At 44.7% G+C, this 19,882-nt stretch overlaps 1 protein-coding gene across 4 annotated transcripts; it reads right to left on the reverse strand.

Annotated features, from left to right (window-relative positions):
- Positions 1-10,160: 10,160 nt before the first annotated feature.
- paqr3b (progestin and adipoQ receptor family member IIIb) lies at positions 10,161-15,347 on the reverse strand. Of its 4 annotated transcripts, none has more exons than XM_064977471.1 (7): positions 15,059-15,286; positions 14,471-14,702; positions 14,098-14,260; positions 13,696-13,851; positions 13,243-13,440; positions 13,026-13,116; positions 10,161-12,366 (listed from the first exon to the last, which is right to left on the reverse strand). In XM_064977471.1, exons 2-7 carry the CDS (start codon positions 14,659-14,661, stop codon positions 12,221-12,223), a joined length of 945 nt encoding a protein of 314 aa, XP_064833543.1. In that variant the 5' UTR covers positions 14,662-14,702; positions 15,059-15,286; the 3' UTR covers positions 10,161-12,220. The 4 variants fall into 4 exon arrangements, with proteins under 4 accessions (XP_064833543.1, XP_064833545.1, XP_064833544.1 ...); XM_064977473.1 differs by having other exon boundaries at positions 12,259-12,807; positions 13,026-13,079; positions 15,059-15,347; XM_064977472.1 differs by having other exon boundaries at positions 12,259-12,807.
- Between the last annotated feature and the right edge of the window lie 4,535 nt (positions 15,348-19,882).

Below are 19,882 nucleotides of genomic sequence, written 5' to 3' on the forward strand. Positions count from 1 at the left end.
CCAGACTGTATCACAACCGGCAGTGATTGGGAATCCCATAGAGCGGCGCACAATTAGCCCAGCGTTGTCCCGGTTAGGGTGTCGCTGCAGTTGCCTCTCACCAGCTGCACCATGCAGCCATCACCTGGCTAGTGGGAGGCACTATTTGTCAACCAATGATTAAGATGGCCTCCATGCTCTTCCTCTCTTCTTTAGCCTTTGCAGGTTAACAAAGATGGTGTAGCAGGACATGCAGATGAAGATGATGGCACCACAACAGTGGCACCTTTGCTCATCTTCTGTCCATCTTCAACTATTGCACCAAATGGTCTGAAGAACATGTTCATCAGCAGTTAGCAGTTAGCAGCCTCCCTTTACTGCTTCTCCAGACATCTTACAGTCCTTTTTCGTCCTCTCATTCTCTGAGCAATAGACAACTTCTGCCTCCATCCGACCGGAGTGGGATTGTAGGTGGTGCTGTAGATTTACAGGTTCTTTGACAAAGGCTTATATGCAAATAAAAAAGGTATCAAGCCCAATACATTTTACAGCCATCTTTTAGTCTTTCCCCCATAAAATGATTATCTCCTTCCTAGAAAATGAAAGGAGGATCTGACATAATTCTCTCTTCTTCTGTTTGTCCTCAGGGACAGGAAACAGTAGCAGGGTTTTTATGTACAGTAAGCATTAGGTCACATACTTAAACAATGAGATTATATCATGGCATTTAGCAACATGAATGAGATCATAGGCCTACAGTCTGGGGAACAATATTAACCCATGGTTGTTTTGAGTTTAAAATGAAACCGTTTATTAGTACAAGCTTTCCGCAAACAGAAGTTAAACACATTGAATAAGAAAGAGAAAGTTATTCGACACTTCATTTTTGGATAAGAAAATACGCAAAAAGCTCTCAAGAACCCAGTTATCCTCCTAACACAGTATGCCATTTTGATCTATGGATAAACATGAATTACAATATGACTCTGAACAGTATGCACGTGTAAGTTGTATAAAGGAGAGTTTATAAGGGAGGTAAGAGATCTGAGGTATTCTGATGCTTAACTTTTTGTATGTTTAAATTGTTTCATTTATTTAACCAGGCGAGTCAATTACGAACAAATTCTTATTTACAATGACTGCATAGCAAAAGGCCTCTTGTGGGACGGGGGCTGCTATAAAAAAATGAAATGTAGGACAATACATACATCACTACAACACTATAAAACAGAGACCTAAGACAACGACACAACATGACAACAACTCAAGATGGTAGCAACACAGTGTGACAACATGGCAGCAGCACAACATGGTAGCAGTACAAAGATGGCACAAACATTGTTACAGTGCATTCGGAAAGTGTTCAGACCCTTTGACTTTTCCCAAAAAAGGTATTTAACCTTTATGACGACCTACCCTGGACAACGCTGGGCAAATTGTGCACACCCTATGGCACTCCCAATCACGGCCGGATGTGATACAGCCTGGAATCGAACCAGGGACGGGACTGTAGGCTGTAACTGGGCTCCCGAGTGGCGCAGTGGTCTAAGGCACTTGCACTGAGATGCAGTGCCTTAGACCGAAGTTACAGCCTTATTCTAAAATGGATTAAATAAATAAAAATCCCCAATCTACAAACACTACCTAACAATGACAAAGCGAAAACAGGTTTTTAGACATTTTTGCAAATTTATTTAAAAAAAATCTGATACCTTATTTACATAAGTATTCAGACCCTTTGCTATGAGACTCGAAATTGAGCTCAGGTGCATCCTGTTTCCATTGATCATCCTTAAGAAGTTTCTACAACTTGATTGGAGTCTACCTGTGGTAAATTCAATTGATTGGACCTGATTTGGAAAGCACACACCTGTCTATACAAGGTCCAACCGTTGACCAGTGCATGTCAGAGAAAAAACCAAGCCATGAGGTCGAAGGCCAGATTGTGTCGAGGCAAATTTTCTGCTGCATTGAAGGACCACAAGAACACAGTAGCTGCCATCATTCTTAGATGGAAGAAGTTCGGAACCACCAAGACTCTTCCTAGAGCCGGTTGCCCAGACACACTGAGCAATGGGTGGGGGCTTGGAAGGGAGATGACCAAGAACCTGATGCCTCACAGAGCTCCAGAGTTCCTCTGTGGAGATGGGAGATCCTTCCAGAAGGACAACTATCTCTGCAACACTCCACCAATCAGGCCTTTTACTCCTCAGTAAAAGCCTGCTTGCCAAAAGACACCTAAAGGACTCTCAGACCATAAGAAACAAGATTCTGTAGACTGATGAAACCAAGATTGAACACTTTGGCCTGTATGCCAAGGAAACCTGGCACCACCATCCCTAAGGTGAAGCATGGTGGTGGCAGCATCATGCTGTGGGGATGTTTTTCTGCGTCAGGGACTGGGAGACTAGTCAAGATCGAGGGAAAGATGAAAGAAGCAAAGTACAGAGAGATCCTTGATGAAAACCTGCTTCAGAGCACTCAGGACCTCAGACTAGGGCGAAGGTTCACCTTCCAACAGGACAACGCAGGTGTGGTTTCAGGCCAAGTCTCTGAATGTCCTTGAGTGTCCCAGCCAAAGCCCGGACTTGAACCTGATCGAACATCTCTGGAGACCTGAAAATAGCTGTGCAGTGACGCTCTCCATCCAACCTGGCAGAGCTTAAGATGATCTACAGAGAAGAATGGGAGAAACTCTCCAAATACAGGTGTGCCAAACTTGTAGCGTCATACCCAAGAAGACTCTAGGCTGTAATCGCTGACAAAGGTGCTTCAACAAAGTACTGAGTAAAGGGTCTGAATATTTTCTGAATGCACTGTAGGCACAGACAACAGCACGAAGGACAAAATGGTTAAAAAAAATGTCCATGATTGAGTCTTTGAATGTAGAGACAGAATGTCTCCCTTTAACAGAATGTGACTGGAAGAATGAGTGTTGTATGTGTAACTGATGTGAAATGGCCAGCTAGCTAGTGGTGTTGCACGCTAATAGTGTTTCAATCGGCGACGTCACTCACTCTGAGACCTTGAAGTAGTGGTTCCCCTTGCTCTGCAAGGGCTGCGGCTTTTGTGGCGCGATGGGTAACGATGCTTCGTGGGTGACTATTGTCTGTGTGCAGAGGGTCCCTGGTTTGAGCCCGGTGAGGTGATGGATGGAAGGTATACTGTTACATATGTGGAGGATGAGGGCTACAATAGATATCTCAGATAGGGGGAGGGATGGCTATATAAATAAGCATCAACCAGCGGGTCTTGCCCCGGGTATACAGAGATTACCATTTACAGAGGAGTATAGAGTGCAGTGATGTGTCCTATAATGAGCATTAGTGGGAAATCTGATGGCCGAATGGTACAGAACATCTAGCCGCTTTAGAAGCACCCTTTGCAGATGTTAGCACAGGTGCAGGGAAATGCTTGTTTCCAGCTTCAACAGTGCAGTAATACCTAGCTAAATGCTAGTGTTTCTATCTTCAACAGTGCAGTGATACCTAGCTAAATGCTTGTGTTTAGGTGAAATGTTTAGAAATTACAGCACTTTTTGTATACAGTCCCCCCATTTTAGTGGACAAATTCCCTTGTGTATTAAAGTAGTCAAAAGTTTTGGTCCCATATTCCTAGGTCGCAATGATTACATCAGACTTGTGATTCTACAAACTTGTGGGATGCATCTGCTGTTTGTTTTGGCTGTGTTTCAGATTTTGTGGCCAATAGAAATGAAGGTAAATGATGTATTGTATTCTTTTGGAGTCACTTCTATTGTATAATTAACAACAATCTAAACGCAACATGCAACAATTTCACATTTCAAGAAAATCAGTCAATTTAAATAAATTCATTAATGCCCTAATCTATGGATTTCACATGATCTGGGAATACAGATATGCATCTGTTGGTCACAGATACCTTTAAAAAAAGGTAGGGGCCTGGTTCATCAAACCAGTCAGTATTTGGTGTGACCACCATTTGTCTCATGCAGCGGAACATATCTCAAATCAAAGTTTATTTGTCATGTGCGCCGAATACAACAGGTGTCGACCTTACAGTGAAATGCTTACTTACAGGCTCTAACCGATACGATAGTGCAAAAAAGGTGTTAGGTGAACAATAGGTAAGTAAAGAAATAAAACAACAGTAAAAAGACAGGCTATATACAGTAGTGAGGCTATAAAAGTAGCGAGGTTACATACAGACACTGGTTAGTCAGGCGGATTGAGTTAGTATGTACATGTAGATATGGTTAAAGTGACTATGCATATATGATGAACAGAGAGTAGCAGTAGCGTAAAAGAGTGGGTGGCGTGGCGGGTGGCGGGACACAATGCATATAGTCCGGTTAGCCAATGTGTGGGAGCACTGGTTGGTCGGCCCAATTGAGGTAGTATGTACATGAATGTATAGTTAAAGTGACTATGCGTAGAGTTGATCAGGCTGTTGATTGTGGCCTGTGGAATGTTGTCACACTCCTCTTCAATGGCTGTGTGAAGTTGCTGGATATTGGCGGGAAGAGGAACACACTGTTGTACACGTCAATCCAGAGGATCCCAAACATCCTCAATGGGTGACATCTCTGGGGAGTAGTATACAGGCCATGGAAGAACTGGGACATTTTCTGCTTCCAGGAATTGTGTACAGATCCTAGTGACATGTGGCTGTGCATTATCATGCTGAAACACGGTGATGGCGGCGGACGACAATGGGCCTCAGGATCTCATCATGGTATCTCTCTGCATTCAAATTGCCATCGATAAAATGCAATTGTGTTCATTGTCCGTAGCTTATGCCGTAACCCCACCGCCACCATGGGGCACTGTTTACAACGTTAACATCAACGAACCACTCACCCACATGACACGATACACGTGGTCTGTGTTTGTGAGGCTGGTTCGATGTACTGCCAAACTCTCTAAAACGGCTTATGGTAGAGAAATTAATTAAATTCTCTGGCAACAGCGCTGGTGGATATTACTGCATTCAGCATGCCAATTGCACACTCCCTCAATCTTAAACATCTGTGGCATTGTGTTGTGTGACAATACTTAACATTTTTTGTGGCATTTTATTGCCCCAGCACAAGGTGTACCTGTGTAATGATCATGCTGTTTAATCAGCTTCTTAATATGCCACACCTGTCAGGTGGATGGATTATCTTGGCAAAGCCTAAATGCGCACTAAACAAATTTGGGCACATTTGTGAGAAATGTTAATTTTGTGAGTATGGAACAATTCTGGGAACTTTTATTTTAGCTCATGAAACATGGGTCCAACACTTTACATGTTGTGTTTATATGTTGGTTCAGTAAATAAGAATTTAATATGTTTCTAAACACTTTTACATTAATGTAGATACTACCATAATTATGGATAGTCCTGAATGAATCGTGAATAATGAGTGAGAATGTTAGACACACAAATATCATACCCCTGAGACATGCAAACCTCTCACCATTACAATAACAGGGGAAGTTAGCATCTTTTGGACGATATGATATCTGAGGCACTGAAGGTCCCTCGCCCGACGCCTCGTGTCCAGTATGGATCGGACTGCATACGCCGGGGCCCACTCGATATCCAGAGGGGGCGGAGGAACCTCCCGCCTGAGGAGAGACATGGAGCGAGGAGTTAATAAGGTAATTTGGGGGAAGCTGTAAACTGTAACAGACCTCGTTCACTCTCCTCAGGACTTTGAATGGCCCCACAAACCGCGGACCCAGCTTCCGGCAGGGCAGGCGGAGGGGCAGGTTTCGGGTTGAGAGTCAAACCCGGTCCCCCGGTGCGAACACCGGGGCCTCACAGCGGTGGCGTTCTGTGCTGGCTTTCTGATGCCTCACGGCCCACTGAAGGTGCACATGAGCGGCATCCCACGACTCCTCCATGCGCTTAAACCATTCGTCCACCGCAAGAGCTTTGATCTGGCTCTGATGCCACGGCGCCAGAACCAGCTGGTACCCCAGTACGCACTGGAAAGGGGAGAGGTTGGTAGAGGAGTGGCGGAGTGAGTTCTGGGCCATCTCTGCCCAGGGTATGAACGCTGCCCACTCCCCCGGCCGGTCCTGGAAATAAGACCGCAGAAACCTACCCACTTCCTGATTTACTCTCTCCACCTGCCCTTTGCTCTCAGGGTGAAAATCTGAGGTAAGGCTGACTGAGACCCCCAGACGTTCCAAGAACGCCCTCCAGACCCTTGGCGTGAACTGGAGACCTCGATCAGATACTATGTCCTCAGGCACCCCGTAGTGCCAGAAGACGTGTGTGAACAGGGCCTCTGCAGTCTGTAGGGCCGTAGGGAGACCGGGCAAAGGGAGGAGACAGCAGGACTTAGAAAATCGATCCACAATGACCAGGATCGTGGTGTTCCCCTGTGAGGGAGCCAGATCCGGCAGGAAGTCCACCGACAGGTACGACCACGGCCGTTGAGGAATGGGTAAAGTTTGTAACTTCCCTCTGGGCAGGTGCCTAGAGGCCTTGCACTGGGCGCACACCGAGCAGGAGGTAACATAAACTCTCACATCCTTAGCCAAGGTGGACCACAAGTACTTCCCACTAAGACAGCGCACTGTCCGACCGATGCCCGGATGACCAGAGGAGGGTGACGTGTGGGCCCAATAGATCAAGGGTCGCGGACAGCAAACTGGAACGTACAGACGCCCAGCTGGACACTGGAGGGAGTGGGCTCTGTACGTAACGCCCTCTCGATGTCCGCGTCCAGCTCCCACACTGCTGGTACCACCAGGCAAGAGGCCGGGAGTATGGCAGTGCGATCCATGGACCACTGCCCTGTGTCATACATCCGGGACAGGGCGTCTGCCTTCGCGTTCTGGGAACCTGGTCTCTAGGACAGGGTGAAAACAAAACGGGTAAAGAACATGGCCCACCTTGCCTGGCGAGGGTTCAGTCTCCTCGCCGCCCGGATGTACTCCAGATTGTGGTGGTCCGTCCAGATGAGAAAGGGTGTTTAGCCCCCTCAAGCCAATGTCTCCATGTCTTCAAAGCCTTGATGACAGCCAACAACTCCCAGTCCCCCACGTCATAGTTTCACTCCGCCAGGCTGAGCTTCTTCGAATAGAAGGCACAGGGGCAGAGCTTCGGTGGCGTACCCGAGTGCTGAGAGAGCATGGCTCCTATCCCAGCCTCGGATGCGTCCACCTCCACTATGAATGCCAAAGAGGGATCCGGATGAGCCAGCACGGGAGCCGAGGTAAACAGAGCCCTCAGCTGACCACTGCAAACGCATCGGTCCCCCCTTCAGCAGTGAGGTAATGGGAGCCGCTACCTGACCAAAGCCCCAGTTAAACCTCCGGTAGTAGTTGGCAAACCCTAGAAACTGCTGCACTTCCTTTACCGTGGTGGGAGTCGGCCAATTACACACGGCTGAAATGCGGTCACTCTCCATCTCCACCCCTGAAGTGGAAATGCGGTACCCTAGGAAGGAGACGGACTGTTTAAAAAACAGGCATTACTCAGCCTTGATGTATATGTCATACTCGACCAAGCACCCTGCACACCAGGGACATATGCTCGGCGCGTGTAGCGGAGTATATCAGAATGTCGTCAATATACACCACTACACCCTGCCCGTGCAGGTCCTGGAAACTCTCGTCTTTAAAGGCTTGGAAGACTGATGGAGCATTCATCAACCTGTACGGCATGACGAGGTACTCATAGTGCCATGAGGTGGTACTAAATGCCGTCTTCCACTTGTCCCCCTCCCGGATACACACCAGGTTGTAAGCGCTCCTGAGATCCAATTTTGTGAAGAACCGCGCCCAGTGCATTGACTTGATCGCACTGGCTATGAGAGGCAACTGAAACTGTAATGTACAGGTAACTGTACCTCACAGTGATTTGGTTGATGCCTCGATAGTCAATACACGGGCGCGCAAACCTCCATCCTTCTTCACAAACAAGAAACTCAAGGAGGCAGGTGAAGTGGAGGGCCGAATGTACCCCTGCACCAGAGATTCGGAGACATGTTTCCAGAGCCGCCATCTCTTCTTGCGACAGGGGATACACATAACTCCTAGGAAGTGCTGCATCTACCAGAAGATTTATCACACAATCTCCCCGTCGATAGAGTGGTAATTTGAGTCGCCTTTTTACGGAAGGCGAGAGCCAAATCGGCATATTCAGTGGGGATGCGCATGGTGGCGACCTGGTCTGGACTTTCCATCGTAGTAGCACTGACAGAAAAACCTAAACACCTCCCGAGCACTTTCGTGAGCCCTCTGTTGTCACGAAATAGTGGGGTCATGACAGGCCAACCAGGGTAGGCCCAGCACCATGGGAAACGCAGGAGAATCAATAAGGAATAGAGTGATTCTCTCCTTGTGACCCTCCTGCGTAACCTTGCCCAGTGGAGCGGTGGCCTCCCTAATTAGCCCTGACCCTAATGGTCGACTATCTAGGGCGCACAGGGAAGGGCATATCCACAGGAACAATGGGGATCCCTAAACTATGGGCAAATGATCTGTCAATAAAATTCCCAGCTGTGCCTGAATCTACGAGGCCTTATGCTGGGAATGCGGGGAAAACTCAGGAAAATTAATAAACAAAAACATGTGAGCAACAGGGGGCTCTGGGTGAGCATGGTGCTGACTCACCTGGGGTGACACGAGAGTGCCTGCACAAGAGTGCCTGCTGCCTTGACTCCCAGAGGAACCTCCCCAGCACCAACCGGCAGTATGCCCTCTGCGGCCACAGATGGTGCATGGAACGTCGGAGCGGTGGTGCTGGGGGATGGAAACGACAGACCCCGATCTGGACGTCCGTGGGTAGCAGACAGGTTATCCAGCCGGATGGACAGGTCCACCAGCTGGTCGATTGTGAGAGTGGTGTCCCTGCAGGCCAACTCCCGACGGACGTCCTCGCGCAGACTGCTCCGGTAGTGATCGATCAGGGCCCTGTCTTTCCATCCCGCTCCTGCGGCCAGGGTCCGGAATCCCAACGCGAACTCCGGTGCGCTCCTCGTCCCCTGCCTCAGGTGGACGAGACGTTTCCCCGCCGCTCTACCCTCAGGCAGATGGTCAAAGACTGCTCGGAAGCAGCGGGTGAAATCCTCGAAGTGGTCCAACACTGCTTCTTCTTCCCCCCATACGGCGTTGGCCCACTCCAGGGCTTTCCCTGTGAGGCAGGAGACGAGGGTGGCCACGCTCTGTTGGCCCGAAGGAGCCGGGTGGACGGTTGCCAGGTAGAGCTCTAGCTGGAGCAAGAACCCCTGACAACCCGCCGCCGTTCCATCATACTCCCTCGGGAGGGCGAGCCGAATCCCACTGGGTCCGGGTGAAGAAGGGGAGAGTGATGGTGAGACTGGTGGTGCTGGTGGAGACGCTGGAGGGACTCCTCTTCTCTCCCAGCGCTCCATGGTTTGTAGAACATGATCCATGGCGCTGCCGAGATGCTGCAGCATGGCAGCGTGCTGCTGGACTCGCTCCTCAACCCCTACTGCAGGGGCACCTGCTCCTGCTGACTCCATTCCGAAGGGGTGCGTGTTTCTGTCAAGGCTGTGGGTAACTGGTGAAAGGAGTCAGGCGCAGGAGAGCTGAGATGCGTGGACAAGGTATTTAATTCAAGAAAACACCAGTATAAACACAATACTATGGCGCTGGAAAAATACCGGTACCACGAAATAAACGGCTGTAAATAACAAAACCCAGCAACAAATATACCAGCCGTCAGATACAACCTTACAATAAAACAAACACGCACACAAACATGGGGGAAACCAGAGGGTTAAATAATGAACATGTAAATGGGGGAATTTAAACCATGTGTGTAAAAAACAAAGACAAAACAAATGGAAAATGAAAAGTGGATCGGTGATGGCTAGAAGGCCGGTGACGTCGACCACCGAACGCCGCTCGAACAAGGAGGAACCGACTCCGGCGGAAGTCGTGACAGCAAGGCTGTAATCTTGAGATTTGTAATCCAGGTTGGGAGTATCTGACAACCCAAACCCTTACAAAATTCTAATTAGTGGCTGCAAGAAAAGAAAAAATGGCTGTAGATTATAATCCCTCAATTTACGCTGGAATGTTATATTGTAGAATTAGTTTAGAGAAAATATAATCCTCATATGCCAAAATTAGCCTATGCTCTGGAAGACGTTTGATTGCAAGGAGAAGATGAAGATATAGTCAACTTTGAGGACGAGGGCACTTTCTGAAAACTGTAGCTACAAGTAAATGTCATTGCAAATGAATTTAATATTCTCATTACATAACTTCAACAATGATATTTATTGAGGCAGTCTTTATTTATTGATAGTAATCAAAGAGAAACATGTCATGTAACAGATAGATTAAAATAATGTGCCCCTTTAGTCATTGCCAGTATTCAAAAGTAAAGGTCCATCAACCATGCCAAAATAAATTAAAAACAAATGTTGAACAATGTAACAAACAAGACAGACCGGTAAAATAATACAGTAATTACACAGTAAATAATGAAAGTCATACTTAAAAACAAAAGTGAATTTACAAGGCAAACAAACAGTCTGCTACATTTCCAGTCATTACAGGCTGTGATATGTTCTGAGCATGTCACGACTTCCCTGCCACCTATACACATGACTCTGACAGAGCATCCTTATCTGACTAGAGGCTAAGTATGTCAGCTGGAGACAATCTAAAAACGTATGACCAAAATGTCATTGCATTGCTGGATACATGACTGGGAACTGGTTTAAAATGGCAGGAGATGTACAGTATATTGTTGCATAGAGAGACTGGGTAGTAATTTGACCTAACCTGAATTCAAGTGTACTACACCATTGTGGTGTATAACATACAATCGATAATACTGGCCATTAGGACTTTTGTTCTTATGCAGTTGTTCACACCTGTGAGTGACACAGGGACACTAACAAATTAAGGCGAGGGGAATTTAATCCCAATCTATTTTATTGGGTTTATGTTTAGTTGGTTACATTTCTCGAAACAGTTCTTGAATCAGCCCTTAGATTCAAGTGGATTGTGAGAGGAAGGAGGTCAGTTGACCACTAATACTAAAAGTAACCCCACCATTAATGAAATACAGTAAGATAACTACTCAATCCCACCATTAATGAAATACAGTAAGATAACTACTCAACCCCACCATTAATGAAATACAGTAAGATAACTACTCAATCCCACCATTAATGAAATACAGTAAGATAACAACTCAACCCCACCATTAATGAAATACAGTAAGATAACTACTCAACCCCACCGTTAATGAAATACAGTAAGATAACTACTCAGCCCCAGCATTAATGAAATACAGTAAGATAACTACTCAACCCCACCGTTAATGAAATACAGTAAGATAACTACTCAACCCCACCATTAATGAAATACAGTAAGATAACTACTCAACCCCACCGTTAATGAAATACAGTAAGATAACTACTCAATCCCACCATTAATGAAATACAGTAAGATAACTACTCAACCCCACCATTAATGAAATACAGTAAGATAACTACTCAGCCCCACCATTAATGAAATACAGTAAGATAACTACTCAACCCCACCATTAATGAAATATAGTAAGATAACTACTCAACCCCAACATAGAACCCAATGAAGTTTGTGCCAGAGGCAATAATGCAACACACAAACAATTCAAGTATTGATGAATACAGATAAAACTACTCAAGCAAAAATAACTTTTTTGTTGTTGTTCTATTTCCATAGGATAGTAGGTAGGTAGATTGCACATAACCCTTTGGAAGGTCCCATTTGCTCAAGGCAGCAGAGAAGTATTTCACAGCATGTAACATTCAAACAGTAGCTTACATGCAAATTAATAGATACAAATCAGGTAAAAAAAATCTTGAATATGATAAGATAATTGGAGAATCACAGAAAATGTTCAGCTGTAGTGGTATATGTATTGTGTACAGTGTGTCTAGTGACTTACCCTGCCTGGTCCCAGATCTGTTTGTGCCATCTTGCTTCCCAGACCTGCGACCAGGCTATGATTGACATGTCTTTCCATCTCTTATAACCTGGCCTTACAGAAGTCTCAGCAGAAAGCAGATATGATTGCATACCACCAATAGCAAACCTTAAAACCAGAGATGGTTTCAAGCTTTCTACAAGGTTTAACAGTACTGTCATGGGTATTCTTGGATATGGGTCTTGACTGGGCATCTGTAGAATAAGCTTATATAGGAGGTCTGTAGTCTGGTTTGATTGCATTGAGTGGCTACAGTACAGGCTGTGGTTGCTTGGTGGCTGGATGCTAGCCTGTGTGGCTCCAGCTAGCCACTATTGGTGTAGAGAGGAGGGCATGGCTGGTTGTGTCTGAAGTTCATTATATACACAGCAGTCTGGTGCCACCAGTAGAACATAAACACTACCAGGACATGCCACACCTGGTGGCTGGCACCCAGATAGTTCAGCTGACCTGTGGAGGTCAAAGGGCATCACATGGTCACTTCAAATATTAAGTGTTCAACGTTGAGCTTGAAATAAGGAAATGGAAGACAGAGGCTATTAGGCCAATCAAAAGTTGGCAAAAAAAAGGTGACTGAAATATACAGTGTACAAAACATTAGGAACACCCTAATATTGTGTTTCACCCCATTCTGCATTCAGAACAGCATGGATTCTACAAGGTGTTGAAAGCGTTCCACAGTGATGCTGGCCAATGTTGACTTCAATGTTTCCCGTAGTTGTGTCAAGTTAGCTGGATGTCCTTTGGGTGGTGGACCGTTGTTGATACAAACGGGAAACTGTTGAGCGTGAAAAACCCAGCAGCTTTGCAGTTCTTGATACACTCAAACCGGTGCAACTGGCACCTACTACCATACCCCATTCAAGGGATCACAGCTTTCACCTGGTCACTCTGTCATGGAAAGAGCAGGTGTTGCTAATATCTTGCACACTCAGTGTATAGTAACAAATGGAAAGAGTATTATGTTATACATGTCTTATAAATGGATCAAAAGCATGAAGTGGGAAAACAAGGTGCACAATTACTCATTTTAATCATATGAGTGGTTATTTGCTATACAAGGTCATTTGTAATATTGTGGAATAGATGTGTCAAGCATGAAGGCTCACCTGGGAAGCAGCGTTCTGGGATTTTAGAGATGTAAAAGAGGAACGCAGCTCCAGCTATCAAATACATCACAATCACACGAGGGAGGAACAACTGCAATACGGTAAGAAATACTTCACTCCTGTGCAGAATATTTTCTAGCATTGTAATATTTGTATTTATAAATCTTTGTATGCATTTCATCTTTGTAATAATTGTATAACAATTCTGCAGTTTCACCTGGACGACAACGGAGCTGAAGCCTCCATTGAGCCAGACCCAGTGGACAGCTGGGATGACCCCGTAGCCAGCCACAGAGCAGAAGATGACGGTCCGCAGGTGTTGCCACTCCTTAGAGAGGTAGTGAGGGTGGATCTGAGCCGAGAATATGGCCAATATCAATGCTAGAACAATCACCAAGTACACCTGTCTCCAGAACTGGGGGAGTTGGAAAACAAGAATAAAGAGCAGAGCAGGAGAAGGGATTACATTTCAGAGACAGTTTATGTAGGTATATCTTCACAGTAAGTTTAACATGTTATCTTTATTAGCCTTGTTAAACCAGACAGATCAGTCTGGTTTCACAAGGCTATATATTTATATATTTTATGGGCGAAAAAAAAAAAATATATATACCAGTATGGGTGAAATAAAAACAATGGGCTGAAATGGCTATTATATTGTCCAACATACAATGTTGCAGTAGAAGGCATAGAAGACCCCTGGAATGTAACAGCCCAGGATTCCCACAGAGATTCCTGCATAGTCCAGCGCCAACCAGCGATGACACGTCTTCTCTGAGCGGTGGCAGGAAAAGAGGTGATACCCCACTGAACACAGCATACACACCTAGAAAAACAACATGTAGCAATACTACAACAGTACTAAATGCAGAGCTGCAGAATGGAACATTACAGGTGTGTTGGCACAAAAGCAAAGTAGATTAAGATTTTCATGGACAAAAGACAGATCGCTGTGACCTCTGTCACACACACACACACACACACACACACACACACACACACACACACACACACACACACACACACACACACACACACACACACACACACACACACACACACACACACACACCTGAAAGCAGAAAAGTCCTATGCAGTAGATGACATAGTCTTCTCTGTTGGCACCTGAAGCCGGCAGGACTGTAGACATGTCATTCACCCCCAGTAGGAAGAACAGGAGGAAGCCCAACAGATGAGTCCATATGTTGACTGTTTCATTGGACAGCACAAAGATGCTAGAGGGGTGGAAAACAATACACAACAACTAGCCTGGTTCCAGATCTGTTTGTGCTGTTTTGCCAACTGCTATGGTCATTTTGTTTGGTGTGATGATGACCATGAGTTGACAAGACAGTATAGATCCAGGACCAGGCTACACAACAACTATCTATTATTACTACAACTGAAGCTACAACAACTAGGCTTATTCTCTTGATTTTACATACCTTTTTAAACATAGTTTTGATGTCAAGTGTGCTCTGTATCCATCTGTAATGTATGGGTTTTCTTTCAAGAATAACGGGATCTGTTCAAATGTGTACAAGCGGATTCCCCGAGGCACCAGAACTGGCCAGTACTGGTAACTCCCCAGCTCAATGTAGTGACTACTCTTGTGTAACTTAAGTTTTTGAGGCATTTTGGACCATCAGATTTCAGAGTCCTGGCACCGTTTTAAGGCTGAAAAGATAAAAGGGGCACACAACAGGGTAATGTTATAGCGTGGCACTACGGTTTCATTGCAATCTAAATTTGACAAAGATGGAGCGCTTTTGTAGTTCAACAACAAGGTACTATTCTGCTGATAGCAGATTTAACAGAGGATCTGAAGATATGACTAATAAAATCAGAAGGTCAACATGCTTTTGGCAATAGCTAAGTTAGTTTCTAGGAATAAATCAGAGCTAAGCGATTGATTGAAATATATATGCATTCCTCTCATAACATGAAGTTCAACTGAAAATTTAGCCGGGCATGCTAGCTAGCGAACTAGCTAACGTTATAGCTTTCATGCTGGCACGCAGATATAAAATTACCTTTTGTTGCATGCTATCGATGTCTACGTGGTGTCATTTAGCTACAATACACCTTACGTTGTGATCTAGCAAGCTTTAATTTCATTGACTATAGCTAAATCAATGACACAATACACTATGCTAAGCAGCTGGCTAGCCCAGCAGCTCATGCTAGCTAGTCCATCAACGAAACCAAAAATCGGCGTTCTGAAGTTACTCAATAGCCCTGCGACAGACGTGCCCATGGACCCCCCCCCCTCTGTACTTTATAAACTACTTGAATAAAATACGATTTCATGAACCGCAGTTGAAGAAGTCTGTGTCCAGAAATGAAATGTATTTTTATTGCCCATCTGGATATGATCATCTGGACATGATGGAATGACCTACAGTACCGGTCAAAAGTTTGGACACACCTACTCATTCAAGAATTTTTCTTTATTTTACTATTTTCTACATCGTAGAATATTAGTTAATACATCAAAACTATGAAATAACACATATGGAATCATGTAGTAACCAAAAATGTATTAAACATTTGAGATTCTTCAAAGTTGACGGTTGCAAGGTCGAATTCCCGAGCTGACAAGGTAAAAACAAATCTGTAGTCCTACCCCTGAACAAGGCAGTTAACCCACTGTTCCTAGGCATAATTTAAAATAAGAATTTGTTCTTATCTGACTTGCCTAGTTAAATAGAGGTAAATAATGACAGCTTTGCACATTCTCTCAACCAGCTTCATGAGGTAGTCACCTGGAAAGCATTTCAATTAACAAGTGTGCCTTGTTAAAAGTGAATTTGTGGAATTTCTTTCCTTCTTAATGTGTTAGAGCCAATCAGTTGTGTTGTGACAAGGTAGAGTTGCCATACATAAGATGGCCCTATTTGGTAAAAGAGCAAGTCCATATTATGGCAAGAACAGCTCAAATAAGCAAAGAGAAATGATAGTCCATCATTACTTTAAGACATGAAGATCAGTCATTCTGGACAATTTCAAGAACTTTGAAAGTTTCTTCAAGTGCAGTCGTTAAAACCATCAAGCACAATAATGAAACGGGCTCTCATGAGGACCGCCACAGGAAAGGAAGCCCCAATTACCTCTGCTGCAGAGGATAAGTTCATTAGAGTTACCAGCCTCAGAAATCGGCAATTAACTGCACCTCAGATTGCTGCCTTAGTAAATGTTTCACAGAGTTCAAGTAACAGACACATCAAAACAAATCAACTTGCATTTGTCACATGCGCCGAATTCAACAGGTGTAGACCTTAGAGTGCTGTTAAGTAAAAAAAGAAAGAAATAAAAGTAACAAATAATTCATGAGCAGCAGTAAAAGAACAGTAGTGAGGCTATATACAGGGGGTATCGGAACAGAGTCAATGTGCAGGGGCACTGGTCAGTCGAGATAATTGAGGTAATATGTACATGTAGGTAGAGTTAAAGTGACTATGCATAGATAATAAACAGAATAGCAGCAGCGTAAAAGAGTAGGAGAGGGGGGGAGGGGTGCAATGCAAATAGTATGGGTAGCCATTTGATTAGATGTTGAGGAGTCTTATGGCTTGGGGGTAGAATCTGTTGAGAAGCCTTTTGGACCTAGACTTGGCACTCCGGTACCGCTTGCCATGCGGTAGCAGAGAGAACAGTTTATGACTAGGGTGACTGGAGTCTGACAATTTTTAGGGTTTCCTCTGAGCATCAACTGTTCAGAGGAGACTGAGTGAATCAGACCTTCATGGTCGATTTGCTTCAAAGAAACTACTAAAGCTACTAAAGCACACCAATAAGAAGAAGAGACTTGCTTGGGCAAAGAAACACGAGCAATGGACATTAGACCTGTGGAACTTGCAGACTTGTTTACGTGTTGCTGTGCATTTTGTTGCCAACCTTACTTTGCTATCTGACAACTTTACGTTTTTACCTTTTAATTACCGTTTATATTTTTGGTTTTTCCCTCACTCAACATTTTTTCATTCAACTTTTTCACTCCGGATGCTTTATCTGGACGTGGTTTGTCAGGACCTCCAACAGCCGAAGCTAAGTAGTAACATTAACATGATGCCTTCTAATTGCAGTCGCTGTACTCATAATATACAGGAGAACGATCGCCTTACAGCGAGGATAGCTGTGCTGCAAGCCCAGCTTCAGACGCAATCGTTAGGCAAGAGTAATTTCAGTGAACGAAAGGATGAATAGTACAGATAGTAACGTTAGTTAAATCCCCTCGCACGGTCCCCGCAGCCGGACAACTTTCTCATGGTTTCTGGAGGGAAATGCTGTAGGAATTCTCAACCGGTGTCGCTCATTCAGCCGACAGAAACTTTCAACCGGTTTTCCCCATTAAGCAGCGAGTCGGAGTCTGAGGCCGAGCCTTCTCTTGTCTCTACTCCTCCCGTTACGGGAGAGACGCCAAAGCTTCCCACCATTAGGTCTGACAAATTGAAAAGCCTAGTCATTGCCGACTCCATTACCCGTAGTATTAGACTTAAAACGAATCATCCAGCGATCATACACTGTTTACCAGGGGGCAGGGCTACCGACGTTAAGGCTAATCTGAAGATGGTGCTGGCTAAAGCTAAACCTGGTGAATGTAGAGAGTATAGGGATATTTTTATCCACGGCATCAACAATGTTAGGATGAAACAGTCAGAGGTCACCAAGCTTCAGCGTGTAAATCAGCTAGAAAGATGTGTCGGCATCGAGTAATTTGACTCTGGCCCCCTCCCAGTTAGGGGGTGTGATGAGCTCTACAGCAGAGTCTCACAACTCAATCGCTGGTTGAAAACTGTTTTCTGCCCCTCCCAAAAGATAACATTTGTAGATAATTGGCCCTCTTTCTGGGATTCACCCACAAACAGGACCAAGCCTGGCCTGCTGAGGAGTGACGGACTCCATCCTAGTTGGAGGGGTGCTCTCATCTTATCTACCAACATAGACAGGGCTCTAACTCCTCTTGTTCCACAATGAAATAAGGTGCAGGCCAGGCAGCAGGCTGTTAGCCAGCCTGCTTGCTTAGTGGAGCCTGCCACTAGCACAGTCAGTGTAGTCAGCTCAGCTATCCCCATTGAGACTGTGTCTGTGCCTCGACCTGGTTTGGGCAAAACTAAACATGGAGCTGTTCGCTTTAGCAATCTCACTAGGATTAAGACCTCCTCCATTCCTGTCATTATTGAAAGAGATCGTGATACCTCACATCTCAAAATAGGGCTACTTAAAGTTAGATCCCTTACTTCAAAGGCAATTATAGTCAATGAACTAATCACTGATCATAACCTTGATGTGATTGGCCTGAATGAAACATGGCTTAAGCCTGATGAATTTACTGTGTTAAATGAAGCCTCACCTCCTGGTTACACTAGTGAGCATATCCCCTGTGCATCCCGCAAAGGCGGAGGTGTTGCTAACATTTACGATAGCAAATTTCAATTTACAAGCTGAGCTTCTAGTCATGAAATTTATGCAGCCTACTCAATCACTTTTTATAGCTATTGTTTACAGGCCTGCTGGGCCATATACAGCGTTTATCATTGAGTTCCCTGAATTCCTATCGGACCTTGTAGTCATAGCAGATAATATTCACATTTTTGGTGACTTTAATATTCACATGGAAAAGTCCACAGACCCACTCCAAAAGGCTTTCGGAGCCATCATCGACTCAGTGGGTTTTGTCCAACATGTCTCTGGACCTACTCACTGTCACAGACATACTCTGGACCTATTTTTGTCCCATGGAATAAATGTTGTGGATCTTAATGTTTTTCCTCATAATCCTGGACTATCGGACCACCATTTTATTACGTTTGCAATTGCAACAAATAATCTGCTCAGACCCCAACCAAGGAGCATCAAAAGTTGTGCTATAAATTCACAGACAACACAAATATTCCTTGATGCCCTTCCAGACTCCCTCTGCCTACCCAAGGACGTCAGAGGACAAAAATCAGTTAACCACCTAACTGAGGAAATCAATTTGCAATACCCTAGATGCAGTTGCACCCCTAAAAACTAAAAACATTTCTCATAGGAAACTAGCTCCCTGGTATACATATAATACCCGAGCTCTGAAGCAAGCTTCCAGAAAGTTGGAACGGAAATGGCGCCACACCAAACTGGAAGTCTTCCGACTAGCTTGGAGAGATAGTACCGTGCGTGCAGTATCGAAGAGCCCTTACTGCTGCTCGATCATCCTATTTTTCCAACTTAATTGAGGAAAATAAGAACAAACCAAAATGTATTTTTGATACTGTCGCAAAGCTAACTAAAAAGCAGCATTCCCCAAGTGAGGATGGCTTTCACTTCAGCAGTAATAATTTCATGAACTTCTTTGAGGAAAATATCCTGATTATTAGAAAGCAAATTACGGACTCCTCTTTATATCTGCGTATTCCTTCAATGCTCAGTTGTCCTGAGTCTGCACAACTCTGCCAGGACCTAGGATCAAGAGAGACACTCAAGTGTTTTAGTACTATATCTCTTGACACAATGATGAAAATAATCATGGCCTCTAAGCCTTTAAGCTGCATACTGGACCCTATTCCAACTAAACTACTGAAAGAGCTGCTTCCTGTGCTTGGCCCTCCTATGTTGAACATAATAAATGGCTCTCTATCCACCGGATGTGTACCAAACTCACTAAAAGTGGCAGTAATAAAGCCTCTCTTGAAAAAGCCAAACCTTGACCCAGAAAATATAAAACACTATCGGCCAATATCGAATCTTCCATTCCTCTCAAAAATGTTAGAAAAGGCTGTTGCGGAGCAACTCACTCCCTTCCTGAAGAAAAACAATGTATACGAAACGCTTCAGTCTGGTTTTAGACCCCATCATAGCACTGAGACTGCACTTGT

Source organism: Oncorhynchus masou, chromosome 11 (genome assembly GCF_036934945.1).
Source record: "Oncorhynchus masou masou isolate Uvic2021 chromosome 11, UVic_Omas_1.1, whole genome shotgun sequence".
Classification (NCBI taxonomy): domain Eukaryota; kingdom Metazoa; phylum Chordata; class Actinopteri; order Salmoniformes; family Salmonidae; genus Oncorhynchus; species Oncorhynchus masou.

Excerpts from the sequence above, each read along its gene's own strand:
- paqr3b (XM_064977471.1), bottom strand. The coding sequence starts at position 14,661 with ATGCCTCAAAAACTTAAGTTACACAAGAGTAGTCACTACATTGAGCTG. Across the intron at positions 13,852-14,097 it reads TAGGACTTTTCTGCTTTCAG|GTGTGTATGCTGTGTTCAGT; the intron begins GTGTGTGTGTGT and ends TTGTTTTTCTAG. Across the intron at positions 12,367-13,025 it reads CCCAGAACGCTGCTTCCCAG|GTCAGCTGAACTATCTGGGT; the intron begins GTGAGCCTTCAT and ends TGACCTCCACAG.